Source organism: Gadus macrocephalus, chromosome 18 (assembly GCF_031168955.1).
Source record: "Gadus macrocephalus chromosome 18, ASM3116895v1".
NCBI classification, from domain to species: Eukaryota; Metazoa; Chordata; class Actinopteri; order Gadiformes; family Gadidae; genus Gadus; species Gadus macrocephalus.
Genome location: NC_082399.1, coordinates 1441153 through 1458652, shown reverse-complemented (window position 1 = coordinate 1458652; position 17500 = coordinate 1441153). Strand labels below are relative to the sequence as shown.

The window sequence follows — 17500 nt, the reverse complement described above, 5'->3', positions numbered from 1 at the left end:
GGTTCAGTGTGGCCCCTACTCCTCGTTGGTGGAGCTTCATGGCCAGGTCAGTATGTCGTAGTGAGGTCAGAGGTGGTTCAGTGTGGCCCCTACTCCTCGTTGGTGGAGCTTCATGGCGAGGTCAGTATGTCTTAGTGAGGTCAGAGGTGGTTCAGTGTGGCCCCTACTCCTCGTTGGTGGAGCTTCATGGCCAGGTCAGTATGTCGTAGTGAGGTCAGAGGTGGTTCAGTGTGGCCCCTACTCCTCGTTGGTGTAGCTTCATGGTCAGGTCAGTATGTCGTAGTGAGGTCAGAGGTGGTTCAGTGTGGTCCCTACTCCTCGTTGGTGGAGCTTCATGGCGAGGTCCCAGTCGAAGCAGCCCCTCCTGGCGTCGTACCTCGTCCCCAGGTGCTGGCGGACACGGGCGTCCCAGGCCCGGGTGATCGATACAGAACCAGAACCCTCGGGACACGGCTTGGCCCACGTCCTGAAGATACGCACCAGCTCATCACGCTCCCGGAACTGAGGAGAAAGGGCCTCCATCACACACCATGGGCCTCCATCACACACCATGGGCCTCCATCACACACCATGGGCCTCCATCACACACCATGGGCCTCCATCACACACCATGGGCCTCCATCACACACCATGGGCCTCCATCACACACCAAGGGCCTCCATCACACACCATGGGCCTCCATCACACACCATGGGCCTCCATCACACACCATGGGCCTCCATCACACACCAAGGGCCTCCATCACACACCAAGGGCCTCCATCACACACCAAGGGCCTCCATCACACACCAAGGGCCTCCATCACACACCATGGGCCTCCATCACACACCAAGGGCCTCCATCACACACCATGGGCCTCCATCACACACCATGGGCCTCCATCACACCATCACACACCATCACCTCCATCACACACCATCACACACCATCACACACCAAGGGCCTCCATCACACACCAAGGGCCTCCATCACACACCATGGGCCTCCATCGCACACCATGCATGTTTCCTGTGGCGGTTTCAGAGTTTGGTTTTTCTGTCAAATGTAACGGAGGTTGTCTTCTGATAAGAGGTGAATGTTTCAGACGGGGGCAGCGTTTGCAACGGTCCACTTGTGCACCCCATAGTGCAGTATTCAAGGTGTCGCCCTTTGTCAAACTGTACAGTACAAATCTGGATCCCTTAATAGGTCACACACTTTTTCCCCAATAGTGAACCATAAAATATATGTACAGCCGATGCAGATGCTTCCGCACTACATCCCATCATGCCTAGCTGTTTTCATTGTCATCAGATTCATCCAATATAAATGTTGGGCACAAACATGGGTGTCACACAGGGTGCTCTCTAACACACGCCGGTTTGTTTGGAGCGTAGCCAGGGCCAGGGTGCAGCACCCACCTTGAGCAGCGACGTTACGAGGCATGGGTGGGGCTCCGCCTCCTGGCCGACCGTGACGTAGTCAACGAGACGAGCCGCTGCCGCCCTCAGCGCGTCCCCCGTCTCGCTGCGCAGCTCGCTGTTCCCCAACACTTCCAGAAACGTCTCCGCCTTCTCTGAACACAGAAACACACAGACCCCACTTCACCACCTCGACAGGCTTTAGGTTTATAGCCAAGACAACATCGGACGATTAAAGGTTACAAAAGTCAAAGTTTCTTATTTGTCACATACTCATACAGGAGGACGTGCAGTGAGTCATACTCTACTAACCCTGTATTTCTGGGCTTAAATTCTGTGTGTATATCTGGGTATTTCCATGCAAAAAAAGACTCTGAGGGCACCGGAATTGGGGATCCTTAGAGGTGTTAATCAGTGTATCCATGTTCACCCACTGTGGACGCTAGTGCTCTCCTCAGGAGCGAGGGAGAGGGAGAGGAGCAGGAGTTGACGGGCGATCACCTCCACGCTGTTCTCGATCACCCATACCTAGACAGAGGACAGGACGTTAGACATGCTACGGCTAGGAGTGCCACTGAAACCGTTGAGCCGACTGAGACTCACGTGAAGGCTGTCTGTGTCCTCTAACCCCGCGAAGGTCTTCAGGATGTGTCGGGGATCGCTGCTCCCAACCAGTAACACATTAAGCTCCCCTTGCTGCTTTACGGGTCCTAAGGAAAAACGAGGGACACGTTACACACATCTAATGCCAGACATGATGAAGACGTGACATGATGCTGTGATCAAAGGTGACATATCATGCCACCAGCTGTGAGTGTGATTAGCTGCTACAAGCAAATATCGGCTTGTAACAGCTACAGAAAATCAGCCTCTTCTGACATCACAAGTGGGCGTGTCCAAGATATATGACGGAAGACGAGCGACGTTTGCTACAGACCACTGGGCAGGCCGGTCGACAGATCTATCCAGCACACATCTAGGTTGACTCGCCCACTTGCGGTGTCAGGAGAGGCAGATTTTCAAAACGGCTTGTGATGCCTTATCAGTTATATGTCACCTTTAAAAGAGTCGCCCACCTGTCGCCGTTAGGTCCCGCGCGGGGCTGAATCCCCACCAGGTGACGCTGCCCGCGCCCTCCACACAGCGCGCGCTGCTCATCCTCGTCTTCAGACCGGACAAAGACGGTCAGTGAACAAACATTACTAACTCCTGCGCTGCATTATATGAATAACGTTACATTAATAACATTATTATCTATCTTAACATTATACTAGCCTCGGAATTAGTCGACATTACGTTAGGCTACATGATGAAAAACCAAAGTAAATACGGCTTACCACAGCGCAGGTAAGTTAAGGGTTCTGTTCCTTAAACTTTGTGCACTTCATGTGAATATAATTTGTGTAAGTTTAATTGTAGCTCCATTATGTTGGGTCTTCTTGTCAAATAGTGTAATCTAAGGCAGTCCAACACCCGCTTATCGTTTAGACACAATTCACAGTAAGAGTTAATATCGGTCCACATGTTTATGCAAGCTCCAGCTGAGTGAATGCCTCGCTTTAAAGCTTTAAAGACGGTAAAACCAGTATTAAGACAAACTTACCCTCGGAGTCCAGACTAAACGATGATGAACCGTTGATAACGAAACGACATCGACACCTCGACACAATAGTGAGGGTACTCTAAAGTTAGTGCTGGTTGCTAAGCGACAGCGGGAAGGAGGATAAATGTCGCCCCCGAGCGGTGGGACAGAGAAAGACACCAGGAGAGGCGGGTCAATGGTTTTATTGGTTTATGAAGCATACAACATCTTTTAAGGTCATTGTAACATCTACGCACTGTATTAGTACATCAGAGAGCATACCATTCAAAGTACAAATAGATAGGCCTACTTGATAAACACGATTCAATACAGAGAACAAACGTATTAGAATGAGTTGGAAATGGATTACAACTGTTACTTCGATGTCAGGGTACAACAGATTAATTTTTACAGATATCACTTTCCAGTTAAACATTCAGAATTTTACGGCAGATAATTCTCACACACACACACACACACACACACACACACACACACACACACACACACACACACACACACACACACACACACACACACACACACACACACACACACACACTCTTAAACAAACTAAAATAGAATAAAACAGAATATGGCAACAGAACATGTAAACACGGAAGACAGGATTAGGGTGGTTGTAAAATGCCATAATTAACAGAAATTATACTGATACTCATCATAGAGTAATGATGATCTGAACACAAAAACATGTATTTTATGTTACTTTAGGTAAGATTTAAGAGCTCTTAATTTGAGTGCAATTTCTCAGAAATACCAAAACCTTCCATCAGATTTGTGTGAAGTGCTCTGTCAGAAAATCTCTTCTGGTTGACTGCGTGGCGGCCTCTCGACGAGATAATTGAGACTTAGACCTTTCAATCACATGCGCCAGTGAATGGCCGATGGTCCACTTCAACATTTGGGAGTTAAAAATTCTCTTCCGGAATTACGACTCTCTTTGCAACTCATAAATCTTACCCACAACATGTTTAAACAACAAACAGTACTGCTAGCGGGGTTTAGCCTTCAGCGCTGCCTCCACCTCCTCCTCTGGCAGCAGCGTGTGCCACTGCGCTACGGGGCGGCGCGGGTTCGCTAGCATCTCGGACCAGTGGCGGAGTCCCACACCGGTCGCCCCGTAGCCCATGAAGCTCTTGCCGATGGGGTCGTTGCTGCCCAGCTTGTCGTAATCAAACACGGTGATCACCACCTGCACTTTCTGGATGTGGAGCAAAACGGGTTGGTCAAATCCAGGGTACTTATTATTCCGGAGGAGAACTAAGTAGTAGAGTAGGGTTTGTCAATGACGAGGTTACTGGTCTCACCTGGATCTGCTCGAAGGGAACATCAAAGCTGAAGCTCTCGTTGAAGTAGGGGTTCAGGGTGTTCTTCTTCACCGTCGTCTTCTTCTTCTTGATCCTCTTCCCGTTCTGCTGAAGGACAATCTTCACGAAGGGGTCTGAGGAGACAACGAGTTGTTAAGGTGCTGTTTCTGTTCACCCTGTCATCACCACCCTGTCATCCCCACCTTTCTGTGATCCCCAGAATTTCACCCTGTCATCCTCTCCCTGCGGTCGTCATTGCAATTTCACCCTGCCATAACCACACGGTCATAACCATTCTGTCATCACCGGCCAATCATCCCCAGAGTTTCACCCTGTCGTCACCAGAGTCTCTGCCTGTCTCCCCCACCCTGTCACCAATGTAGCCGTGAAGCCCTCTGTCTTTCAGTGATGAACGATGGTCGTAGTGCATGGATGACCTGATAGTCCTCCCACGTCCATCTTCTTCAGGTTCTTGGCCTCCATGATGTTGACGGTCAGTTTCCCGGCAGTGGGAACGTATCGCAGAGAGATGCAGATGTCTCCCAGCAGCTCTTGCTAACAAAACAGAAGAAGGCATGAAATGATTTCTGTCATTGACTCTGCGGCCCTGGAGAAGCTCTTACTCTGTAAGAGTAATGTGGCCCCCGGTCGATGAAGGGATCTGTAATGCTACACCCATCACTAGGAACTAGGAACTTGTTCCTACAGGACTTACCTAACTTTACGCATGTAGGTACTAATGTTAACTTACTAACTAACTAAATTGTTTGGCTACTTTGGCAAGTATCAACATTTTCCTTGTTTCAGTTTCAAGGCACAGTTACTGGTTTCGTGGTTACTTTGGCGGCTTCTGAAATACGTGGTCTAGATTTAGAGGAACAGGGGATGATGAACCCTACCTCCTCCTTCTCTCCGCTCTCCACGTCTCTCCAGGTCTGCAGGGGCTGACCCAGGTCCACACTGTTCATGGGGATCTTGATCTCCCCGATGATGTCATGTTTGGAAAAGCGGTCGAAGTCAAACACCTGCAGAACCAGGGTCTTCCCTCCAAGCTCTGCGTACGGGATCTAGAAGAGGGAACCGTCATCACTACCAGCAGCAGTAAGACTTTATCTATACCAGCAAAAATATGCACAGTGACACTATAAATATCTACACATAAATTCTGCAGTAAAGCCTGTAATAACGGCAGTCAAACATCGGCAGTATCGTCTCTTGTGACGTCTGTGGGAACGTCTGGAGGCACCTTGAAGATGAAAGTCTCGTTGAAGACTGGACACAGGTTCTTGCGCTGGACCTTGGTTTCAAACTTCTTCTTTTTGTCTGGTAACAGGAAAACCTTGACATAGGGGTCTGACGTCCCCCCCATATCCATAGCGGCCAGGTCCTGGGCCTGAAGTATCCCCACGATGAGCTGAGGACAGGAGACGCAAACATATGACCGGGAGGTGAGGATCACGGGAGGTGATGTTCAAGTAAATAAACATGTTTTTGTAATTGTTTGTTTGCGTCTTTAAAACTACTACTACTAATACTACTGTTACAAATGTACAAATCTGTAACATCCATAGATCTAAAGACAAATAGTCGATGGAGCTGATGGGACTAGCATGCCTTGTTTAGACAAAGAGATGGCGGAAAGGACTTCTCGTGATGTCCCTGGACATAGCAGTGTCCTACCTGTGCGTCTGTGAAGTTGTAGTCCAGGGAGAACTCCAGTCTACCCAGCTTCTCCTGCTCTTTCTCCTCCTCCCCTCCCTCCTTCTTGTCCTCCCCCTCCTGTGAGAAACCAAACAGGGGATTAGATTCGAGGAAATCTGTGAGGAAGATGTTAGGTTTGTAGAAAAAGGGCAGGTAGGACATTGTAGGGCGCTATGGTCTCTCTACCTTCTCCCCTCCCTCTCCATCTCCTTCCTTGGCCTTCCGTCTCCGTCCACCCTTGGAAACTCTCTCCTTCTTGGGCTTCTTCTTCTTGCCACAGCACTTCTTGAAGACACAGAAGATGCAGCAGGCCACCAGCAGTATCACCACCACCACGATGGCCCCCACCGCCCACATGGGCACTGTAACAACAGGAGACCATCAGAACTGAATCAACACAGAGACCATCATCACTGTATAAAGTCTGTCACCATTCAGTGATCATTGGCCTATGTTCCCCAGGTCACACCTGGGGTGTGACCTGGGGAACATAGGCCCATGATCACTGAATAGATAGAGACCCTCAGCACTATAATAACCGGAGACTATCAACACTGAGACATCACCACTTGTTACAAGGTATAGACATTTTACATTGTAACACGATCGACACTATTGTAAAAAGATGGAGACCCTCCACGCTGCAACATAACACTGTAACAAGATAGACACCATCACCACTTGAACAAGATATAGACTGTAAAACTGCACATGGACCACAGATCTCAGGCAGGTTCATCTAAAAGCCACCAGGTGGCACAATCGAGGAAACACCAACACAATACCAACAGCACATACAGTATAGGGTGGATGCTGGCTTCAGCTCGAAGCTGTCTGTTCTATCATGATAAGGTATTGTTGGCCTTATCATGACGAATGCCTCTCTTCTGTTATCATGTCTTCGTTACATAACCTTTTGCTACTCATTGCTATACTCTAGTCATTTGGCAGAAGCTTTGTTCCGATGAGGTTTTTAGAATACATGTTATTAAGGAGCAGTCTACTTCTTGCTTAAAGGTAGAGTCGACGTGTCAAACACCATAATCACTACTCCACTGCCCTGCCCTTGTAAATGTTACCAGGAAGACTTGAGCCGGTCTAACTGTGCATTTTGTGCAGTCCAACACCATGACAGCATCTGAGAGTAGACCTACTTGGCAGGTGGGTGATTTCGTTGAGGAACTTGTCCTTCATGTGTTTGTAGTCATGGTGGTGTTCTGGGTTGTGTTCTGGGTTGTGTTCTGGGTTGTGTTCTGGGTTGTGTTCTGGGTGGTCTGGATGGTGTTCTGAGTGCTCGTGCTTGGTGGGCTCTGGTCCTTCCTCTGATTCTGGTTCAGAGGGTTCTGCAGCCCTTCGAGGCCGGGTTCCGATGCTGAGCAGCCTCATGCTGTAGCTGGGACACAACACACACACACTGAGTTAGACCGGTGGAGGGACAACACACACACTGAGTTAGACCGGTGGAGGGACAACACACACACTGAGTTAGACCGGTGGAGGGACAACACACACACTGAGTTAGACCGGTGGAGGGACAACACACACACTGAGTTAGACCGGTGGAGGGACAACACACACACTGAGTTAGACCGGTGGAGGGACAACACACACACTGAGTTAGACCGGTGGAGGGACAACACACACACTGAGTTAGACCGGTGGAGGGACAACACACACACTGAGTTAGACCGGTGGAGGGACGCATAACTTCATGAAAATAAAAATCTTGTCTGACTACATGTCTACATGTATTACTACTAGTACTACATCTAAGACTACGATATATATAAATATATTTATAGTATTTAATGTGTGTGTGTGTGTGTTTGTATTTGTGTGTAATCCAGTAGTCCAGGCTCCATGCCAGATGCTCAACATGGCCGACCTTAATCCCTCTGTTGCTCTGTCACATCAAGCATCTCTCTCTCTCTCTCTCTCTCTCTCTCTCTGTCTACCTGCTTCTCTCTCTCTCTGGATCCCACTCTGTCTACCTGCCCCCCCTCTCTCTCTCTCTCTCTCTCTCTCTCTCCCTCTCCCTCTCCCTCTCTCTCTCTCTCTCTCTCTCTCTCTCTCTCTCTCTTTCTCTCTCTCTCTCTCTCTCTCTCTCTCTCTCTCTCTCTCCTCTCTCTCTCTCTCTCTCTCTAACTGGATTAGGCCCTAGGCCCTAGGGTCTTTTATGGCTCATCCAAAATGAGTCCCTCAGAGTTTTGATGTCCTGTCTGTGTGTCCAGCTCTCTACCAGTCTGTTGACTGTCTGTCTGTTACTGTCTTTAGATGGCAGTGATGATGATGGTTGTGGTGGCGATGATGATGATGATGATGATGATGGGGATGTTGATGATGATGTTGATGGTGGTGAGGGGGATGACATTTCCTTAAGAGTCTCAAACAGAGCTGTCAAAAAGGTAAAAATACAGTTTCTCTCATTGCCCTTATGTGAAGCAGTGAACATACATTTTACACACATACTGTAGGTTTTATTGTTACTCCAATCTACCAAGATATAGTCATTGCATCTGCAGAGTCTGGCATCTCACACAGGATGGTACAGCTAGTGGACTGTGGACTATAGCTGACTATAGTTTCTTTATAGCCAACTTAAGGTGGACTGTAGCGGCTTTAAGGACTCTGCAGCTGTTCGATAGCGTAATATAATCAGATACAGAGCAGCTAAAAGCCCAGCTATATTCATCCATAGTTGTCTACAGAGCAGTTACAAGTCCAAACATATTCAGCTGATGCTGGCTATAGAGCAGGTAAAAGTCCAGAAGTATTCGGCTGCAGTTGGCTATGCAATATAAAAGTCCAGCTATATTCAGCTATTGTCAGCTATATTCTATATGCTATCCTTGGCAATAGATCAGCTATAGCTGGTTGACGATGTCATGCAAAGCTGATTGAAATGGGGGATTATCAAACGATTCCACTCCTGTTTGTTTTCTGTCCTATTTTGTCTACAAACAATGCTGAGCGTGGATTATACAATTAATATACAATATATAATAGATACATAGCTCCAAACTCTCATAGAGCAGATATTTTAGCACATTACGTGACTTTTAAAAACTAAAACCCCACTTTATGATCCATGTCATGATCTAGCTGAAGGAAATGTGTGGATCCTCAAGAGAACCACTAAAGTATCGAACTCTGTTTGAGTTGACTCACCTGTGCAAGAGTCCAGTGGTTTCCTGTAGAACCTGCTCCTCACCACTCACTCACACTCCACCTGACCAACTGTACTGACACACACTCAGCCTCCCAGCATCACACACACACACACACACACACACACACACACACACACACACACTGTGCCACTAATCTCGTAATCCCCCCTTCCCCCCTTACTTTCAGCCCAACACATGTGTTGCTGAACATCTGGGACCTCTAAGAATATATACTGTTGCTGATCATAAGGACTGATTCAGATCAGCCGCATTGATCGGGGAGATGGAGGATGTCGTGTTGAAATGAGACAGTGTCGTCAACACGACGGTCCCCCATTAGGACCCACTGATCAGACCAGCCCTCCCCCTCCTCTAATCCCTACAGCCTGCGCATCCCCTGGCTTAACATGGACCCGGACCCAATGCTAAGCCAGGGGATGCTAGCATGGTGTCCTGGTCCATGCTAAGCCAGGGGATGCTAGCATGGTGTCCTGGTCCATGCTAAGCTAAGGGATGCTAGCATGGTGTCCTGGTCCATGCTAAGCCAGGGGATGCTAGCATGGTGTCCTGGTCCATGCTAAGCTAGGGGATGCTAGCATGGTGTCCTGGTCCATGCTAAGCTAGGGGATGCTAGCATGGTGTCCTGGTCCATGCTAAGCCAGGGGATGCTAGCATGGTGTCCTGGTCCATGCTAAGCCAGGGGATGCTAGCATGGTGTCCTGGTCCATGCTAAGCCAGGGGATGCTAGCATGGTGTCCTGGTCCATGCTAAGCCAGGGGATGCTAGCATGGTGTCCTGGTCCATGCTAAGCCAGGGGATGCTAGCATGGTGTCCTGGTCCATGCTAAGCCAGGGGATGCTAGCATGGTGTCCTGGTCCATGCTAAGCCAGGGGATGCTAGCATGGTGTCCTGGTCCATGCTAAGCCAGGGGATGCTAGCATGGTGTCCTGGTCCATGCTAAGCTAAGGGATGCTAGCATGGTGTCCTGGTCCATGCTAAGCTAGGGGATGCTAGCATGGTGTCCTGGTCCATGCTAAGCTAAGGGATGCTAGCATGGTGTCCTGGTCCATGCTAAGCCAGGGGATGCTAGCATGGTGTCCTGGTCCATGCTAAGCCAGGGGATGCTAGCATGGTGTCCTGGTCCATGCTAAGCTAGGGGATGCTAGCATGGTGTCCTGGTCCATGCTAAGCTAAGGGATGCTAGCATGGTGTCCTGGTCCATGCTAAGCCAGGGGATGCTAGCATGGTGTCCTGGTCCATGCTAAGCCAGGGGATGCTAGCATGGTGTCCTGGTCCATGCTAAGCCAGGGGATGCTAGCATGGTGTCCTGGTCCATGCTAAGCCAGGGGATGCTAGCATGGTGTCCTGGTCCATGCTAAGCCAGGGGATGCTAGCATGGTGTCCTGGTCCATGCTAAGCCAGGGGATGCTAGCATGGTGTCCTGGTCCATGCTAAGCCAGGGGATGCTAGCATGGTGTCCTGGTCCATGCTAAGCCAGGGGATGCTAGCATGGTGTCCTGGTCCATGCTAAGCCAGGGGATGCTAGCATTGTGTCCTGGTCCATGCTAAGCTAGGGGATGCTAGCATGGTGTCCTGGTCGGGAGCGTACCCGTGTTCCCCGGGTCCTATGTTCCCCGCTTTGTATGTGACCGGGGAACATAGGACTCTGTGAGCAAATCTTTCTTTCGTAGGATGGTAGGGGCAAGTACCGCCTAGTTGCCTCTGATTCGCCTTTGATTGGTTAGAATGGCTCTCCTCCGATTGGTTAGGGTTAGGTTTAAGGTTAACCCTCACCCTAACCCTAAACTGACCCCAACCCTTTGCACCCGGGGAACATAGGGATGACCCCTCCTGGTCCATGCTAAGCTAGGGGATGCTAGCATGTTGACCTGGTCCTTGCTTGACCAGGGGATGCTAGCATGGACCTGGACCACATGCTAGCGTCCCCTGGCTTAGCATGGGGTGGTCCTGACTCCTGGTCCATGTCAGGCCAGGGGACCAGGATCCCCCCCATGCAAGACAGGGTCTCGACCCCCCTCTACTGCTGAACCTTCCATATAAGGTAGGGTCGAGTACTTGATATGGTAAGGCGTATTTGCATAAAGGTACAGCATGTTTTGCTGTCGAGTCCCAGAACGTGTAATAACGCTGACGGAGCACCCTGCGGAGCCTATATGTAACACACACTAAGTGGAGTTAAAGATTACAGCCCAGACAGACACTGAGTCAGCAGCTTCTAGACTCAAAGTCCCACCGTGACCTGATGTCCAGTAGAACCTCTTATCACTGATGTTCTGTATGTGGACACTAGATTGTCACACACACACACACACACACACACACACACACACACACACACACACTAAAATAAGGGACACGGAGACATGTTTAAGAATGTAATCCAAAATTATTCTGATTTTATTGCTTGTTAAGGGAGATCTAACCATGCTGGTGTACTTGATCGGACAGCATGTCCATTGGAAAATACAGACTCGAGAGATCATTTAGTTCATTATCCAGATTTCTGTTGCAACGTGCTGCCACAGAGACGGGCTGAGGTTGTTGTGTTCGTCATGGTAACAGATGGGGTTGGGAGTGGGGTTGACGCTCAGGTTGTGGTTGTCATAGTAAAATCAGGATGGGGAGGGGGACACCTGAAGTGTGAGGTTATCGTTGTCATAGTAACGGAGAGGGAGGAGGAACATGATGTGGTTGTCATAGTAACAGAGAAGGAGGGGGGGGGGGGGGGAGCATGATGGTGACAGGAGTGCGGGGATAAGGGGCGACAGGGTGAGGTTGTGGTTGGTATAGTAACGGAAAACAGGAGGCGGGGGGGAGGGGGAACATGAGGTTGTGGTCGTCATAGTAACGGAGGAGGAGGCGGTCCGGGGGGAAACATGGTGGTGGTCAAGATAGCGGCCGGCCGGCCCCCTACAGGGTGTGTTTGTCGAACAGGTACTCGCCCATCCCCGCCTGTGCCTCTGTGGCGCAGAGACGCCCCAAGCTCCCCATGTAGTCTCCCAGCTGCTTAATGACCACATGGCTGTCGGCCAGGAAGTGAGTCTCCAGGAAGTCGCACAGCTGCACAGAAGGGTGGGGGTGGGGGCAGGGGGGGGTGGACGACACATCATGAGACGCACTCAGGGAGAGGATTATGTGCGCCGATGCCACACATTACACAACACAAGTGTGACGACATATTTGAGCGCTGCAGCAGCATGACGTACGTGTGGGTCTTTGTGTCCGTCAGCCCGACGGTGGAGGTCCAGAACGCGGCTGTTCAGGGTCTTCTGGTAGTCCAGGGAGAAGGTCAGGGCATCCAGACCCCCCTTCCACTCCTCTCTGATGGGCTTCTGCAACGCACACATACATACACGCACTCTGGTGTAACGCACCTCTAGCAAAACAAACACCACGGAACACCAAGCACAGAATCTACGCAACATGGTTACACAACACCCTGTTGAATAACGTCCTGTTTAAATTAACTCAACCGTCCTGTTATTTAGTGAATATTGTCTAGTGCACACATACACACATGATAGTTTAACAGGTTCAATTTGACAGCATGTAAACATGTGTTGAAAGCATGTGGACAACATAAACTCAGAAATGTGTGAAATGTGTGTAGAGGTAATCTGTTCCCCTGCCGGCGGGGACTCACAGCGATGCTCTGCAGAACCACTCGCCCCCCCCTCATGTTCTGGTACTGGAGGAGTTGCTCTGCCTGCTCCTGCTCCTTAGTGGCCCGCTCCATGAAGTACTGGGAGAACTTCGGCAAGGCTACGTCGTCACGGTCAAAATACATACCCTGCACACACACACACAAACATATACACCTGTATAAAATATTATTAAAAAAAACACGCATATGTATATCATACCATCTCACACACACAGACACATGTATATATTACACACAACACACTTTTATGTATATAATACAAACGTGTGCAACACACACATTCATATACATACATTTATATATTACCATAACACACAGACAAACCTCTATCTTAAAAGGCACCCAGTGCAACTTTCGAGGCTTAAAAATAAACATTCAATTTCTAGTCTTTTTTACACGTAGTAAGTTTCAATAACTCCATACCATTACATACCGACATTTAAGCAGCAAAGATGAGACGTCGTTGTGTGGTGAGAACTGATACAAAATCGATAACAACAACAATGCCGACATTTTCTTTATTTTTTGTAACCTACAATAAATAAAGCAGGCTTCCAGTCAATGAAAAAATGGCTTCTCCCCACCGGCGATTGTTGTTGTTTACGATTTTCTATCAGTTCTCACCACACAACGACGTCTCATCTTTGCTCCTTGAATGTCGATATGTAATGGTATGGAGTTATTGAAACTTACTACGTGTAAAAAAGACTAGAAATTGAATGTTTATTTTTCATTGAATGTTTACATAAAGTTGCACTGGGTGCCTTTAAGACTAGTGGTCAGAGATCATACCAGGGCCAGGTAAGTGTACGACGCAGCCAGCTTGACATTGACCAGCTTGTTGAGGTCCGCTTCGGTCTCCAAATGATAGTTCTGTTTCACCGCGGAATGCATCGCTAAGAGACAAAAACACCATCAATACTAGTGTAACTTGGATACACTAAATCCCCGAATGAATTCTGTTACACGAAATAATGCTCAATAACTATATTTACACTTACCTTCCACACTTAATATCGCTATACTGTTATATTGAATAATTTAAATAAAAGTACGTTTTCCGTAGAATACCTTCCGTTCAGTAGGAGTACAAGTTATGCAAAATATATATAGATTTAGTCCAGCGGAGGCGAAGAGGAGAGCAAGGCTTCTGTCTGCGCACCGACTCTTATAGGTGAATATCTAGAGATAATGACCACCTTTAGTGATTTAATGACTACCTGTGCATAAGGAGCACCTATAGTGTTAATAAGTAGCCAGCGTGCATCCTGCTGCGGTGACCAGGTTCTGCACACGCAGCTGACTGCAACCATAATATGACCAGCTTCAAACTACTAACCACTCATATTTAATTGACCTCACCTTTCACACACCGCTTTGGTCCTCCTAACTGTTTACATTTGTACTCAATGTATTTCCACTAACACTCGTCCCCTGAAACATCAACCAAAATATTTAGGAATTGAAAGTAGGTCTTACCACAGTATTGTCTGATCCGCTTAACCAGGAAAACGTGGTTGCATAGGTTTGGTTTGTTCTGTTTGCTGTGTTTGTGAGGCAGAGGGCGATGTTTGTTTAGGACAGCTTAAATGCTGGAGCTAACGGGGCTGGCAGCTTTTATGTGCTCAGCGGAGGTATAGCGCCGTCTGCTGGAGCGGAGACGTGTAGACAAGACTAGTTTATTTACTTATCACAGAACTTCTACTGCACGGATCCTACGGAGATCCGAACCCAAAAATAAAACGGGCGGAGTTACGCATTGTTCCCTTTTTCGTTACCAGTTAATATTCCATCGTAAAACTAATTTGCGTGGAGTGGATTACGCTTTCAGAAATGTATTTATACAGTGGCCATCCTACACTAAATAATCAAGACAATTTCTTCAACAACCTAATGCCATTCAAAGTTCCTTACAGATACAGCAGGATAGCTTTTCAACACATTATCTAAAAAAATTATAGACAATCTTCTAAAGAGCAATCTTAAATGATAAATGTTGGAATTAGTAGCATATAATAACTTGTGTATTTAAATTGGTTTAAGACACAACTGATGACATGAAAATAAGTGAGAGAAGTTAACTAATTAATGACACATTTTTTGTTGTTGTTGCTAAAGTGTATGAAGGCATCAGAAATGTTGTACTTAGTTATGGTAAATATAATCAGAAATGTTCTACTTAGTTATGGTAAATATTAATTTAATTATAAATTTAATGCATTTATTAGTCCTAATAAATATCTTCTCATTTCTGAATTTTAATGTCTATCAGTTATGATCAATAAATATTAACTTTTTAGGTCGTAGTGCGATTTAAATAACCTTGTTAAGGCCGGCTGGGATCAATGATTAATGTCCACAGCGACCTGTCTCTCAGTAAACACACATTCCACTGTCACTGCTTTATGACTCTCCGTTCCTCCAGTCAATCTCTGGGTAGAGCAGTGAAACCAGCGGGATGATCTGCAAATGCTGTCCGTTGTCACGGGTGTCTGTCAGCTAGGTTCCTCTATTTACCATACACTAGCAGGCCAAGGGACCGCAACTTGCCGAGGCCATAGCTTGTGGCTAGTGGATTTGTGTGTGTGTCTGCCCCTGATTTCCCAGTTTCCATATGTAATTGACCTCCCCTTCACACACCGCTTTGCTCCTCCTTACTGTATACATTTTACTCCACGTTTACTAATACTTGTCCCCTGAAACATGAACCGGAGATATGTAGGATTTTAAAGTGTGACTTATATTTTCTGTTTCCCAGTGCATAATCTGGATTCCCTTGGTTTCCCTTTAAAGTTAAATTGTTACTTTAAGGTTCTCCATAAATAGGCCTTGCATATAATTTGAATCCCCTCGATTTCCAATGCCCCCACATTCTAGGTTAAGTTATATTAGTCTGATTGCAAATTATCTCAAATTTGGGTGAACGGGGATCTCACTTTGTTCTACTTTGAATTAGTTTTGACCAATCATATTGCTGGAGGCGGCGATATGTTAGCGCGTTATTTACAAAGTTAACTGAAGAGTGTATTTAAAGGTTTCCCATCAACACGGTGTAGACTGGCCACTCTGCAAAACACATCAATTGTAAATCCCTTTCTGAATGCTCCGTCCACTCCTGGGTTTTATGAAATAGAATATCGTAGTGGGAAGAAACAGGAAAATCTCAGTTTTTTGTTTCCAGCCCAGGCACTATTGTGACCCCCCCCCGCCCACACACACGTACACATGTACAGAAGTTCTGCTATAATACAAGGCATAATATGCGTATAAAAGGGATCGCTTTCTTTCTGATATTGCCCCTCAAATATATACATTTGTATGTATATAATATATACATATGTATATATGTATATATGACGGTGGCGTCTCTTGCGGCAGCGGCGGCGGAAAAAACACTTTATTTCTGTTCAATAGTCTAGATAGAACTTTATCGATCACCTGTAGGAGAAATGTGTTAAAGGCACCCAGTGCAACTTTCGAGGCTTAAAAATAAACATTCAATTTCTAGTCTTTTTTACACGTAGTAAGTTTCAATAACTCCATACCATTACATACCGACATTCAAGCAGCAAAGATGAGACGTCGTTGTGTGGTGAGAACTGATAGAAAATCGATAACAACAACAATGCCGCCATTTTCTTTATTTTTTGTAACCTACAATAAATAAAGCAGGCTTCCAGTCAATGGAAAAATGACTTCTCCCCACCGGCGATTGTTGTTGTTTACGATTTTCTATCAGTTCTCACCACACAACGACGTCTCATCAAGTGTGGGGTGTGAGTGTGTGTTTGTGAGTGTTAGTAAGTGTGTGTGTGTGTGTGTGTGTGTGTGTGTGTCTGATCTTCTGGCTTCCATGAAAGAGAACCAAACTAATTCACACAATAGCGTTCCTGCAAATCTAGCATTAAAGGTTAATTTAAGGAAGTTCTTTCCAGTCACGCTGAAAGTAGTTTGCTAAAGTAGACAGTGCAAATTATTGCGCGCTTCCATACCGCTCTAGATTCCCCCATCCCAAGTTCCCAACACAGATTTTTTCCTGTAGAAACCTATGGTGGAAGCCGATACGCCCTCTTAACCACAAAATGTTTGAGTCACTTCTATGGAAGTAAATCTGTGCCATCGGATTTTGAAAATAAAAAGCAATTGAACTCTAAGCACTGAATATTTATGCATTGTATTTGGATTTGAATTTAACTCCTATTCAGCTTTATTTTTCAACGTTAAAAATTCAAAATCAAAGATTCAACGTCAAAAACTTCAAGTGGGGACGTTGATTACGTTGGAATTCAAATCCAGATACGTTATTTCAATGCATAAATATTCCGTGCTTAGAATTCAATGGCTTTTAATTTTCAAAATCCGATGGCACAGATTTACTTCCATACACTTCTCCTTCGTCATGCTTAACTGATCATACCTCTCTCTCGTTGGTTACACAAATCTTACCATGGACACTTCCAGAACCCCTCTCAAATTTTAGCCAGCCAGACAATTCACGTCACAGTCACATCTGTTAAAGGTTGGGTATGTAATTCTCTTTTTTGGCAATTTTCACAAAATTTCTTGAAATCCTTATCATAACTCACTTACAGCCACTGAGTTAGAAGTACTGACATGGCAATTAAACAAGTCAA

At 46.8% G+C, this 17500-nt stretch overlaps 3 protein-coding genes across 5 annotated transcripts in view; all 3 read right to left on the bottom strand.

The window, feature by feature from the left end:
* LOC132446754 (dynein axonemal assembly factor 3-like) overlaps positions 1-3109 on the bottom strand; it is an 8830-nt gene extending 5721 nt beyond the window's left edge. Inside the window, exons 1-6 of the mRNA XM_060037207.1 lie at positions 3004-3109; positions 2477-2564; positions 2004-2110; positions 1835-1928; positions 1401-1555; positions 316-501 (exon numbers count right to left, since the gene is read on the bottom strand). Of these exons, the coding sequence (XP_059893190.1) occupies positions 316-501; positions 1401-1555; positions 1835-1928; positions 2004-2110; positions 2477-2558 (624 nt within the window). The 5' untranslated portion in view covers positions 2559-2564; positions 3004-3109. The remainder of the gene's footprint in view (positions 1-315; positions 502-1400; positions 1556-1834; positions 1929-2003; positions 2111-2476; positions 2565-3003) is intronic.
* Positions 3110-3169: 60 nt separating this feature from the next.
* LOC132446911 (synaptotagmin-1-like) lies at positions 3170-9516 on the bottom strand. Its single transcript, XM_060037503.1, has 9 exons — positions 9180-9516; positions 7166-7404; positions 6198-6373; positions 5991-6089; positions 5557-5724; positions 5210-5377; positions 4748-4865; positions 4311-4444; positions 3170-4204 (listed from the first exon to the last, which is right to left on the bottom strand). The coding sequence occupies exons 2-9, from the start codon at positions 7395-7397 to the stop codon at positions 3995-3997; spliced, it is 1305 nt and encodes a 434-aa protein (XP_059893486.1). The 5' UTR covers positions 7398-7404; positions 9180-9516; the 3' UTR covers positions 3170-3994.
* Positions 9517-11568: 2052 nt separating this feature from the next.
* On the bottom strand, positions 11569-14507 carry zgc:56095 (Ferritin, lower subunit-like). 3 transcript variants are annotated; one of them, XM_060037583.1, is made up of 5 exons: positions 14346-14507; positions 13659-13762; positions 12846-12992; positions 12409-12534; positions 11569-12262 (listed from the first exon to the last, which is right to left on the bottom strand). In XM_060037583.1, exons 2-5 carry the CDS (start codon positions 13758-13760, stop codon positions 12113-12115), a joined length of 525 nt encoding a protein of 174 aa, XP_059893566.1. In that variant the 5' UTR covers positions 13761-13762; positions 14346-14507; the 3' UTR covers positions 11569-12112. The 3 variants fall into 3 exon arrangements, with proteins under 3 accessions (XP_059893566.1, XP_059893569.1, XP_059893568.1); XM_060037586.1 differs by lacking the exon at positions 14346-14507 and adding an exon at positions 13938-14147; XM_060037585.1 differs by lacking the exon at positions 14346-14507 and adding an exon at positions 13868-14144.
* Positions 14508-17500: the final 2993 nt, after the last annotated feature.

Bases quoted from the DNA above. Each gene is read 5' to 3' on its own strand.
- zgc:56095 (XM_060037583.1), bottom strand. From the start codon at position 13,760: ATGCATTCCGCGGTGAAACAGAACTATCATTTGGAGACCGAAGCGGAC. The intron at 12,993-13,658 runs GTATGATCTCTG...GTGTGTGTGCAG, and splicing joins CGTACACTTACCTGGCCCTG to GGTATGTATTTTGACCGTGA. The intron at 12,263-12,408 runs GTACGTCATGCT...CCTTCTGTGCAG, and splicing joins ACGGACACAAAGACCCACAC to CTGTGCGACTTCCTGGAGAC.
- LOC132446911 (XM_060037503.1), bottom strand. From the start codon at position 7,397: ATGAGGCTGCTCAGCATCGGAACCCGGCCTCGAAGGGCTGCAGAACCC. The intron at 5,725-5,990 runs GTAGGACACTGC...TCCTGTCCTCAG, and splicing joins ACAACTTCACAGACGCACAG to CTCATCGTGGGGATACTTCA. The intron at 5,378-5,556 runs GTGCCTCCAGAC...TCCCTCTTCTAG, and splicing joins ACGAGACTTTCATCTTCAAG to ATCCCGTACGCAGAGCTTGG.